General features: G+C 50.5%; 1 protein-coding gene across 3 annotated transcripts in view; it reads right to left on the bottom strand.

The window, feature by feature from the left end:
- Positions 1-2,378: 2,378 nt before the first annotated feature.
- LOC134928679 (amiloride-sensitive amine oxidase [copper-containing]-like) overlaps positions 2,379-12,525 on the bottom strand; it is a 199,419-nt gene continuing 189,272 nt past the window's right edge. For all 3 annotated transcript variants that reach the window (XM_063924665.1, XM_063924664.1, XM_063924666.1), the window contains one exon: positions 2,379-2,950. In XM_063924665.1, the coding sequence (XP_063780735.1) occupies positions 2,675-2,950 (276 nt within the window). In that variant the 3' untranslated portion in view covers positions 2,379-2,674. The remainder of the gene's footprint in view (positions 2,951-12,525) is intronic.

The raw sequence follows: 12,525 nt of genomic DNA, 5'->3' as shown, positions 1-12,525 counted from the left end.
GGCGCCGCTGGGGACTGAAGGCGTCGGCTCCGTGTATCAGAGCTGGGACTCGGGGTATGAGGAGATGACGGGAAGGGGTGGCCACCACACTGCCTGCATGTCCCATGTCACTGATTGCAGTGCAGAGAGTCCAGTGCAGTGCGGTGTGTTGTTAGGGAAGAGGGGAGGGTTGGAGGTTTCCTGGCTGTCCGGGATCTGCATTCAGTGATCTGGAATATGCAGGCAGTGTGGTGGCCACCCCTTCCCTTTCCTCGGTCCTTTCCTTTTACCCACAGAGGTCCAGCCTGTCAATCACATAGAGGCTCCGCCCCTCCAGCCTAGAACGAGGAGCTGTATATGTGTGTTTATGTCTGTGTATACTGTGTGTTTGTGTGTATATGTCTTTGTGTGTGCATGTGTAAATGTGAGTGTTTCTGTAAATATGTGTATATGTCTGTGTGCATATGTGTGTGTTTATGTGTATACATGTATATGTGTGTATATATATATATGTGTGTGCTTATGTATGTCAGTGTATATATGTGTGTTTATTTGTATACATGTATATATATGTGAGTATATGTGTGTGTTTATGTATGTCTGTGTATATGTCCGTGTGTAAGCGTGTATTTATGTATGTCTGTATATTTGTGTGTTTATGTGTGTGGGTATATGTGCATATATCTGTGTATATGTGTGTGTTTATATATGTCTGTGTGTATGTGTGTGTTTATGTATGTCTGTGTATATTTGTGTGTTTATGTGTGTGGGTATATGTGCATATATCTGTGTATATGTGTGTGTTTATGTATGTCTGTGTGTATATGTGTATGCCTGTGTGTATATGTGTGTGTGTGTTTATGTTTGTCTGTGTTTATGTATGTCTGTGTATATGTGTATGTCTGTGTGTATATGTGTGTGTTTATGTATGTCTGTGTGTATATGTGTATGTCTGTGTGTATATTTGTGTGTTTATGTATGTCTGTGCCTAAATGTGTGTGAATCTATATGTGTGTGTGTGTGTGTGGTGGGTGGGGGCGCCGTGACATGACCCTGCTCCGGGTGTCCTGTCTCTACGCTACGCCTCTGGGTGCAGATGCAGCTTTTCACTCAGGTCAATAAATAAGTGAAACGGAGTCTTTACTGTCTGGATAAAGAATAGCCGGCACTCCCTCTGGGCACTAGCTCACGTCTTGGCTCCTCTCTGCAATAGGCAGCTAGTCTGCACGCAAAGTCTCACAGTGTTTTGAGTCCTGTCTCTCACAGGTATGGCTTCTTAGCCTGGCCTCTGCCCTCTGCCCCCTGCCCTCTGCCCCCTGGCTTCTGCAATGTCATATGCACACAGGTTTATGGTCCTCTCTGCCTCCTGCAGATTTGGACACTGGCCTCCTGGCCCCCAGTGGTCTCCAGGCTCACTTGAATCTTTGATTGCCCCAGTCCCACTTGGACTGTCTCCACAGCAGCCTGACTGGCTTCCACAACCCCCCCTAGGCTGTATACTGTACACACAGCGGCAGCCTCACCTGACTGCACAGTCCCTCTTGGACGGTATTACGCGGCAGGCTATAACTGTAGTCATAAACTCCAGCTCCACACAGAACCCACAGCTCACTATCGGTTGCGCAAATGTATGTATAAGCCCCCAAGCCGCGTCAAGGCCTCTCTGTATATATTGGGGGTCCCTAGCGCTATATCTAGGTGCAAGGCGTGGCACCCCAAAAATCAGCATAAGCCAGACTGCCCAGGGCAGCATACCAGTGAAAAAACTATAATGTTAATAAATTAGTGTTAAGAACCCGAAGCTATAAAGAAAGTGATACAAAAATGGGATGTAATTAAAATAAAAATAGTGTTAAAGAAATTAGTATATGATAAATGGTAATAGAGTGTAAGGGTATGCCAGACTAAAGCCATCCAGCTCAGCCATTCCAGGGGCACCACACCTCACGCCTCCATTACCCCAATCTGGGTCTGTGATTAACCAGCAAGGAGCCACGTGATCGTCCCTCTTGGACTGTATTGCCACGGCGAGTATTGCTGTGTGTGTGTGTGTGTGTGTGTGTGTATATATATATATATCTCACTTGATGTGCAGTATGTATAATTTCATTAGTAAGGGTCAGCAAAATGGCTGATCGTTACCATACACTAGCAATCTACAGTTCCGATTGATGGGTGATATGTTGGACAACCTGATTTTAAAAACTGTGATCACATTTTGGTTGGAGTCGGTGATTGGTGTACCCCATACATTGCAGATTTCTATCATCTGTAAAACAGGGAACTGCCCCAATCCATCACAGATGCACGGACCCCATCGCTTTGTACAGTATATGCCTGTACGGCTTTGCGGCAGCTATGTAAAACACATAATAATTGTAATAGAGAACAGCAGCAGATTTTGCACACTTGTGTATTTAATTGAGATGAGTGTGAAAAATCCTAATCCAATTCCAAATAAAATATATAAAACAGTGTCTGCACCTCTCGTGTGTGTCCGTGGTGGTCAGAGGATGGAATATTCCATCCACATTTATCAAGAAGTGTCCCTATGGTGAAGGTTCTAGGAATGGTGGAGCATACAATCATGTGGCTTTCTCGGGTGGGCTATTTGGCCTCACTGTTCTGCTTCAGGTCTCCAGGTTCTCCTTCCTCCTCAGCCCCCAAGTGCTTATTTTAGGTGCCTCCTCTGGATTCAGTCAGAGAAGTAAGTTCCATTGTAATGGAAGGGTTTGTCCGACACACAGCTACCAATGACTTCAGGGGTCCAGCGTTCAATGTTCACCTTAGTGAAGGTCGCGTCTGTAGGTCTTACAATGACGGTGCTCCTGCTGGCCACGGATGGGTCCTCATTAAAGAAGTTGAAAGGGCGGAGGAAGAAGCCCACTGCGTTTCCAGGAGTGGAAGTATTGGGGATGTCCTCAGCGTGGGGGATGTGCAGGAACCCTACAGTCACCCAGGCAACAAGGTCCTGTTAATGAACACAAAGGAAGCTCGTTAGAACATAGTTCGTTACAGTGTAAACATTTAGAACATCACTAATGTTAATACATCACCTCAGGACTGGTGATTCCCCACTGGAGATAAGACAAAGGTAATAAATTATACATTGCCCCACAACACATCATATCTACAGGGAGACAATCCCAAGTGCTACCATCTCAGATGACACCAGCCTTGGGAGACCGAAATCAAATGAAGGTTCTATGGAACAAAATACTCTATGACAATAGTTCAAAGGAAGATATTAAATAGGGTTCCGGTATAATGGTCGACCATGTTAGGGTCGACAGTCATTAGGTCGATCACTATTGGTCGACATTGACATGGTCGACATGGACACATGGTCGACACATGAAAATGATCGACACATGAAAAGGTCGACGTGGGTTTTTAAACTTTTTTGGGTGTCGTTTTTTGCGTAAAGTGACCGGGAACCCCAATTAGTGCACCGCGTCCCCTCGCATGGCTCGCTTCGCTCGCCATGCTTCGGGCATGGTGCCTTCGCTCCGCTACCACTTCGCTCGGCACAGATTACCAATCGTAGTCCACGTGGATCGTTAGGTATGTCAAAGTTCCCCAAAAGAAATAAAAAGTTAAAAACTCATGTCGACCTTTCATGTGTTGACCACGAAAGGTCGACACATGATTCCTCCTGTGCCCCAATACTGACCAGAGATTCCTCCTGTGCCCTAATACTGATCAGAGATTGCTACTGTGCCCCAATATTGACCAGAGATTCCTCCTGTGCCTGAATACTGACCAGAGATTCCTCCTGTGCCCCAATACTGACCAGAGATTCCTCCTGTGCCCCAATACTGACCAGAGATTCCTCCTGTGCCCCAATACTGACCAGAGATTCCTCCTGTGCCCCAATACTGACCAGAGATTCCTCCTGTGCCTGAATACTGACCAGAGATTACACCTGTGCCCCAATACTGACCAGAGATTACACCTGTGCCCCAGTACTGACCAGAGATTCCTCCTGTCCCCCAATACTGACCAGAGATTCCTCCTGTGCCCCAATTCTAACCAGAGATTCCTCCTGTGCCCCAATACTGACCAGAGATTCCTCCTGTGCCCCAATACTGACAAGAGATTCCTCCTGTGCCTGAATACTGACCAGAGAATACACCTGTGCCCCAATTCTGACCAGAGATTCCTCCTGTGCCCCAATACTGACCAGAGATTACACCTGTGCTCCAGTACTGACCAGAGATTGCTCCTGTGCCCCAATACTGACCAGAGATTCCTCCTGTGCCCCAATACTGATCAGAGATTCCTCCTGTGCCCCAGTACTGACCAGAGATTGCTCCTGTGCCCCAATACTGACCAGAGATTCCTCCTGTGCCCCAATACTGACCAGATATTACACCTGTGACCCAATACTGACCAGAGATTCCTCCTGTGCCCCCATACTGACCAGAGATTCCTTCTGTGCCCCAGTACTGACCAGAGATTCCTCCTGTGCCCCAATACTGACCAGAGATTCCTCCTGTGCCCCAATACTGACCAGAGATTCCTCCTGTGCCCCAATACTGACCAGAGATTCCTCCTGTGCCCCAATACTGACCAGAGATTCCTCCTGTGCCCCAATACTGACCAGAGATTCCTCCTGTGCCCCAGTACTGACCAGAGATTCCTCCTGTGCCCCAATACTGACCAGAGATTACACCTGCGCCCCAATACTGACCAGAGATTACTCCTGTGCCCCAGTACTGATCAGAGATTCCTCCTGTGCCCCAATACTGACAAGAGATTGCTCCTGTGCCCCAATAATGACCAGAGATTCCTCCTGTGCTCCAGTACTGACCAGAGATTCCTCCTGTGCCCCAATACTGACCACAGATTCCTCCTGTGCCCCAATACTGACCAGAGATTCCTCCTGTGCCCCAGTACTGACCAGAGATTACACCTGTGCCCCAATACTGACCAGAGATTCCTCCTGTGCCCCAATACTGACCAGAGATTACATCAGTGCCGCAATACTGACCAGAGATTCCTCCTGTGCCCCAGTACTGACCAGAGATTACACCTGTGCCCCAGTACTGACCAGAGATTACACCTGTGCCCCAATACTGACCAGAGATTCCTCCTGTGCCCCAATACTGACCAGAGATTCCTCCTGTGCCCGATACTGATCAGAGATTCCTCCTGTGCCCCAATACTGACCAGAGATTACACCTGTGCCCCAATACTGACCAGAGATTCCTCCTGTGCCCCAATACTGACCAGAGATTCCTCCTGTGCCCCAGTACTGACCAGAGATTCCACCTGTGCCCCAATACTGACCAGAGATTCCTCCTGTGCCCCAATACTGACCAGAGATTCCTCCTGTGCCGCAATACTGACCAGAGATTCCTCCTGTGCCCAATACTGACCAGAGATTCCTCCTGTGCCCCAATACTGACCAGAGATTCCACCTGTGCCCCAATACTGACCAGAGATTCCTCCTGTGCCCGATACTGACCAGAGATTCCTCCTGTGCCCCAATACTGACCAGAGATTCCTCCTGTGCCCAATACTGACCAGAGATTCCTCCTGTGCCGCAGTACTGACCAGAGATTCCTCCTGTGCCCCAATACTGACCAGAGATTCCTCCTGTGCCCAATACTGACCAGAGATTCCTCCTGTGCCGCAGTACTGACCAGAGATTCCTCCTGTGCCCCAATACTGACCAGAGATTCCTCCTGTGCCCCAATACTGACCAGAGATTCCTCCTGTGCCCCAATACTGACCAGAGATTCCTCCTGTGCCCCAATACTGACCAGAGATTCCTCCTGTGCCCCAATACTGACCAGAGATTCCACCTGTGCCCCAATACTGACCAGAGATTCCTCCTGTGCCCCAATACTGACCAGAGATTTCTCCTGTGCCCCAATTCTGACCAGAGATTACACCTGTGCCCCAATACTGACCAGAGATTCCTCCTGTGCCCCAATACTGACCAGAGATTACACCTGTGCCCGATACTGACCAGAGATTCCTCCTGTGCCCCAATACTGACCAGAGATTACACCTGTGCCCCAATACTGACCAGAGATTCCTCCTGTGCCCCAATACTGACCAGATATTCCACCTGTGCCCCAATACTGACGAGAGATTGCTCCTGTGCCCCAATACTGACCAGAGATTCCTCCTGTGCCCGATACTGACCAGAGATTCCACCTGTGCCCCAATACTGACCAGAGATTCCTCCTGTGCCCCAATACTGACCAGAGATTCCTCCTGTGCCCCAATACTGACCAGAGATTCCTCCTGTGCCCCAATACTGACCAGAGATTACACCTGTGCCCGATACTGACCAGAGATTCCTCCTGTGCCCCAATACTGACCAGATATTCCACCTGTGCCCCAATACTGACGAGAGATTGCTCCTGTGCCCCAATACTGACCAGAGATTCCTCCTGTGCCCGATACTGACCAGAGATTCCACCTGTGCCCCAATACTGACCAGAGATTCCTCCTGTGCCCCAATACTGACCAGAGATTCCTCCTGTGCCCCAATACTGACCAGAGATTCCTCCTGTGCCCCAATACTGACCAGAGATTCCTCCTGTGCCCCAATACTGACCAGAGATTACACCTGTGCCCCAATACTGACCAGAGATTCCACCTGTGCCCGATACTGACCAGAGATTCCACCTGTGCCCCAATACTGACCAGAGATTCCTCCTGTGCCCGATACTGACCAGAGATTCCTCCTGTGCCCCAATACTGACCAGAGATTCCTCCTGTGCCCCAATACTGACCAGAGATTCCTCCTGTGCCCGATACTGACCAGAGATTCCACCTGTGCCCCAATACTGACCAGAGATTCCTCCTGTGCCCCAATACTGACCAGAGATTCCACCTGTGCCCCAATACTGACCAGAGATTCCTCCTGTGCCCCAATACTGACCAGAGATTCCTCCTGTGCCCCAATACTGACCAGAGATTCCTCCTGTGCCCCAATACTGACCAGAGATTACACCTGTGCCCCAATACTGACCAGAGATTGCTCCTGTGCCCCAATACTGACCAGAGATTCCACCTGTGCCCCAATACTGACCAGAGATTCCTCCTGTGCCCGATACTGACCAGAGATTCCTCCTGTGCCCCAATACTGACCAGAGATTCCACCTGTGCCCCAATACTGACCAGAGATTCCTCCTGTGCCCGATACTGACCAGAGATTCCTCCTGTGCCCCAATACTGACCAGAGATTCCTCCTGTGCCCCAATACTGACCAGAGATTCCACCTGTGCCCGATACTGACCAGAGATTCCTCCTGTGCCCCAATACTGACCAGAGATTCCTCCTGTGCCCCAATACTGACCAGAGATTCCACCTGTGCCCCAATACTGACCAGAGATTCCTCCTGTGCCCCAGTACTGACCAGATATTCCTCCTGTGCCCCAATACTGACCAGAGATTCCACCTGTGCCCGATACTGACCAGAGATTCCTCCTGTGCCCCAATACTGACCAGAGATTCCTCCTGTGCCCGATACTGACCAGAGTTTGCTCCTGTGCCCCAATACTGACCAGAGATTCCACCTGTGCCTGAATACTGACCAGAGATTCCTCCTGTGCCCCAATACTGACCAGAGATTCCTCCTGTGCCCCAATACTGACCAGAGATTCCTCCTGTGCCCCAATACTGACAAGATATTCCTCCTGTGCCCCATACTGACCAGAGATTCCACCTGTGCCCGATACTGACCAGAGATTCCTCCTGTGCCCCAATACTGACCAGAGATTCCACCTGTGCCTGAATACTGACCAGAGATTCCTCCTGTGCCCCAATACTGACCAAAGATTCATCCTGTGCCCAAATACTGACCAGAGATTCCTCCTGTGCCCCAATACTGACCAGAGATTCCTCCTGTGCCCCAATACTGACCAGAGATTCCTCCTGTGCCCCAATACTGACCAGAGATTCCTCCTGTGCTCGATACTGACCAGAGATTCCTCCTATGCCTGAATACTGACCAGAGATTCCTCCTGTGCCCGATACTGAACAAAGATTCCTCCTGTGCCCCAATACTGACCAAAGATTCCTCCTGTGCCCCAATACTGATCAGAGATTGCTCTTGTGCTCCAATACTGACCAAAGATTCCTCCTGTGCCCCAATACTGACCAGAGATTCCTCCTGTGCCCCAATACTGACCAGAGATTCCTCCTGTGCCCCAATACTGACCAGAGATTCCTCCTGTGCCCCAATACTGACCAGAGATTCCTCCTGTGCCCCAGTACTGACCAGAGATTCCTTCTGTGCCCCAGTACTGACCAGAGATTCCTCCTGTGCCCCAATACTGACCAGAGATTCCTCCTGTGCCCCAATACTGACCAGAGATTCCTCCTGTGCCCCAATACTGACCAGAGATTCCTCCTGTGCCCCAATACTGACCAAAGATTCCTCCTGTGCCCCAATACTGACCAGAGATTCCTCCTGTGCCCCAATACTGACCAGAGATTGCTCCTGTGCCCCAATACTGACCAGAGATTCCACCTGTGCCCCAATACTGACCAGAGATTACACCTGTGCCCCAATACTGACCAGAGATTCCTCCTGTGCCCCAATACTGACCAGAGATTCCTCCTGTGTCCCAATACTGACCAGAGATTCCTCCTGTGCCTCAATACTGACCAGAGATTCCTCCTGTGCCCCAATACTGACCAGAGATTCATCCTGTGCCCCAATACTGATCAGAGATTCCTCCTGTGCCCCAATACTGACCAGAGATTCCTCCTGTGCCCCAATACTGACCAGAGATTCCACCTGTGCCCCAATACTGACCAGAGATTCCTCCTGTGCCCCAATACTGACCAGAGATTCCTCCTGTGCCCCAACACTGACCAGAGATTCCTCCTGTGCCCCAATACTGACCAGAGATTCCTTCTGTGCCTGAATACTGACCAGAGATTCCACCTGTGCCCCAATACTGACCAGAGATTCCTCCTGTGCCCGATACTGACCAGAGATTCCTCCTGTGCCCCAATACTGACCAGAGATTTCTCCTGTGCCCCAATACTGACCAGAGATTCCTCCTGTGCCCGATACTGACCAGAGATTCCACCTGTGCCCCAATACTGACCAGAGATTCCTCCTGTGCCCCAATACTGACCAGAGATTCCTACTGTGCCCGATACTGACCAGAGATTCCACCAGTGCCCCAATACTGACCAGAGATTCCTCCTGTGCCCCAATACTGACCAGAGATTCCTCCTGTGCCCCAATACTGACCAGAGATTCCTCCTGTGCCCCAATACTGACCAGAGATTACACCTGTGCCCCAATACTGACCAGAGATTGCTCCTGTGCCCCAATACTGACCAGAGATTCCACCTGTGCCCCAATACTGACCAGAGATTCCTCCTGTGCCCGATACTGACCAGAGATTCCTCCTGTGCCCCAATACTGACCAGAGATTCCACCTGTGCCCCAATACTGACCAGAGATTCCTCCTGTGCCCGATACTGACCAGAGATTCCTCCTGTGCCCCAATACTGACCAGAGATTCCTCCTGTGCCCCAATACTGACCAGAGATTCCACCTGTGCCCGATACTGACCAGAGATTTCTCCTGTGCCCCAATACTGACCAGAGAATCCTCCTGTGCCCCAATACTGACCAGAGATTCCACCTGTGCCCCAATACTGACCAGAGGTTCCTCCTGTGCCCCAGTACTGACCAGATATTCCTCCTGTGCCCCAATACTGACCAGAGATTCCACCTGTGCCCGATACTGACCAGAGATTCCTCCTGTGCCCCAATACTGACCAGAGATTCCTCCTGTGCCCCAGTACTGACGAGATATTCCTCCTGTGCCCCAATACTGACCAGAGATTCCACCTGTGCCCGATACTGACCAGAGTTTGCTCCTGTGCCCCAATACTGACCAGAGATTCCACCTGTGCCTGAATACTGACCAGAGATTCCTCCTGTGCCCCAATGCTGACCAGAGATTCCTCCTGTGCCCCAATACTGACCAGAGATTCCTCCTGTGCCCCAATACTGACCAGAGATTCCTCCTGTGCCCCAATACTGACAAGATATTCCTCCTGTGCCCCATACTGACCAGAGATTCCACCTGTGCCCGATACTGACCAGAGATTCCTCCTGTGCCCCAATACTGACCAGAGATTCCACCTGTGCCTGAATACTGACCAGAGATTCCTCCTGTGCCCCAATACTGACCAAAGATTCATCCTGTGCCCAAATACTGACCAGAGATTCCTCCTGTGCCCCAATACTGACCAGAGATTCCTCCTGTGCCCCAGTACTGACCAGAGATTCCTCCTGTGCCCCAATACTGACCAGAGATTCCTCCTGTGCCCCAATACTGACCAGAGATTCCTCCTGTGCCCCAATACTGACCAGAGATTCCTCCTGTGCTCGATACTGACCAGAGATTCCTCCTATGCCTGAATACTGACCAGAGATTCCTCCTGTGCCCGATACTGACCAGAGATTCCTCCTGTGCCCGATACTGACCAAAGATTCCTCCTGTGCCCCAATACTGACCAAAGATTCCTCCTGTGCCCCAATACTGATCAGAGATTGCTCTTGTGCTCCAATACTGACCAAAGATTCCTCCTGTGCCCCAATACTGACCAGAGATTCCTCCTGTGCCCCAATACTGACCAGAGATTCCTCCTGTGCCCCAATACTGACCAGAGATTCCTCCTGTGCCCCAGTACTGACCAGAGATTCCTCCTGTGCCCCAGTACTGACCAGAGATTCCTCCTGTGCCCCAATACTGACCAGAGATTCCTCCTGTGCCCCAATACTGACCAGAGATTCCTCCTGTGCCCCAATACTGACCAGAGATTCCTCCTGTGCCCCAATACTGACCAAAGATTCCTCCTGTGCCCCAATACTGACCAGAGATTCCTCCTGTGCCCCAATACTGACCAGAGATTGCTCCTGTGCCCCAATACTGACCAGAGATTCCACCTGTGCCCCAATACTGACCAGAGATTACACCTGTGCCCCAATACTGACCAGAGATTCCTCCTGTGCCCCAATACTGACCAGAGATTCCTCCTGTGTCCCAATACTGACCAGGGATTCCTCCTGTGCCTCAATACTGACCAGAGATTCCTCCTGTGCCCCAATACTGACCAGAGATTCCTCCTCTGCCCCAATACTGACCAAAGATTCCTCCTGTGCCCCAATACTGATCAGAGATTCCTCCTGTGCCCCAATACTGACCAGAGATTACTCCTGTGCCCCAATACTGACCAGAGATTCCTCCTGTGCCACAATACTGACCAGAGATTCCTCCTGTGCCCCAATACAGACCAGAGATTCCTTCTGTGCCTGAATACTGACCAGAGATTCCACCTGTGCCCCAATACTGACCAGAGATTCCTCCTGTGCCCCAATACTGACCAGAGATTCCTCCTGTGCCCCAGTACTGACCAGAGATTCCTCCTGTGCCCCAATACTGACCAGAGATTCCTCCTGTGCCCCAGTACTGACCAGAGATTCCTCCTGTGCCCCAATACTGACCAGAGATTCCTCCTGTGCCCCAATCCTGACCAGAGATTCCTCCTGTGCCCCAATACTGACCAGAGATTCCTCCTGTGCCCCGATACTGACCAGAGATTCCACCTGTGCCCCAATACTGACCAGAGATTCCATCTGTGCCCCAATACTGACCAGAGATTCCTCCTGTGCCCCAATACTGACCAGAGATTCCTCCTGTGCCCGATACTGACCAAAGTATCCTCCTGTGCCCCAATACTAATCAGAGATTCCTCCTGTACCCCAATACTGACCAAAGATTCCTCTTGTGCCCCAATACTGACCAGAGATTCCTCCTGTGCCCCAATACTGACCAAAGATTCCTCTTGTGCCCCAATACTGACCAGAGATTCCTCCTGTGCCCCAATACTGACCAAAGATTCATCCTGTGCCACAATACTGACCAGAGATTCCTCCTGTGCCCCAATACTGATCAGAGATTCCTCCTGTGCCCCAATACTGACCAGAGATTCCTCCTGTGCCCCAATACTGACCAGAGATTCCTCCTGTGCCCCAATACTGACCAGAGATTCCTCCTGTGCCCCAATACTGACCAAAGATTCCTCCTGTGCCCCAATACTGACCAGAGATTCCTCCTGTGCCCCAATACTGACCAGAGATTGCTCCTGTGCCCCAATACTGACCAGAGATTCCACCTGTGCCCCAATACTGACCAGAGATTACACCTGTGCCCCAATACTGACCAGAGATTCCTCCTGTGCCCCAATACTGACCAGAGATTCCTCCTGTGTCCCAATACTGACCAGGGATTCCTCCTGTGCCTCAATACTGACCAGAGATTCCTCCTGTGCCCCAATACTGACCAGAGATTCATCCTGTGCCCCAATACTGATCAGAGATTCCTCCTGTGCCCCAATACTGACCAGAGATTACTCCTGTGCCCCAATACTGACCAGAGATTCCTCCTGTGCCCCAATACTGACCAGAGATTCCTCCTGTGCCCCAATACAGACCAGAGATTCCTTCTGTGCCTGAATACTGACCAGAGATTCCACCTGTGCCCCAATACTG

The sequence above is a fragment of the Pseudophryne corroboree genome, chromosome 5, assembly GCF_028390025.1.
Source record: "Pseudophryne corroboree isolate aPseCor3 chromosome 5, aPseCor3.hap2, whole genome shotgun sequence".
NCBI lineage: Eukaryota > Metazoa > Chordata > Amphibia > Anura > Myobatrachidae > Pseudophryne > Pseudophryne corroboree.
Note: the sequence above shows the minus strand (reverse complement) of the source record. Positions and strands in the feature narration are given on the sequence as shown.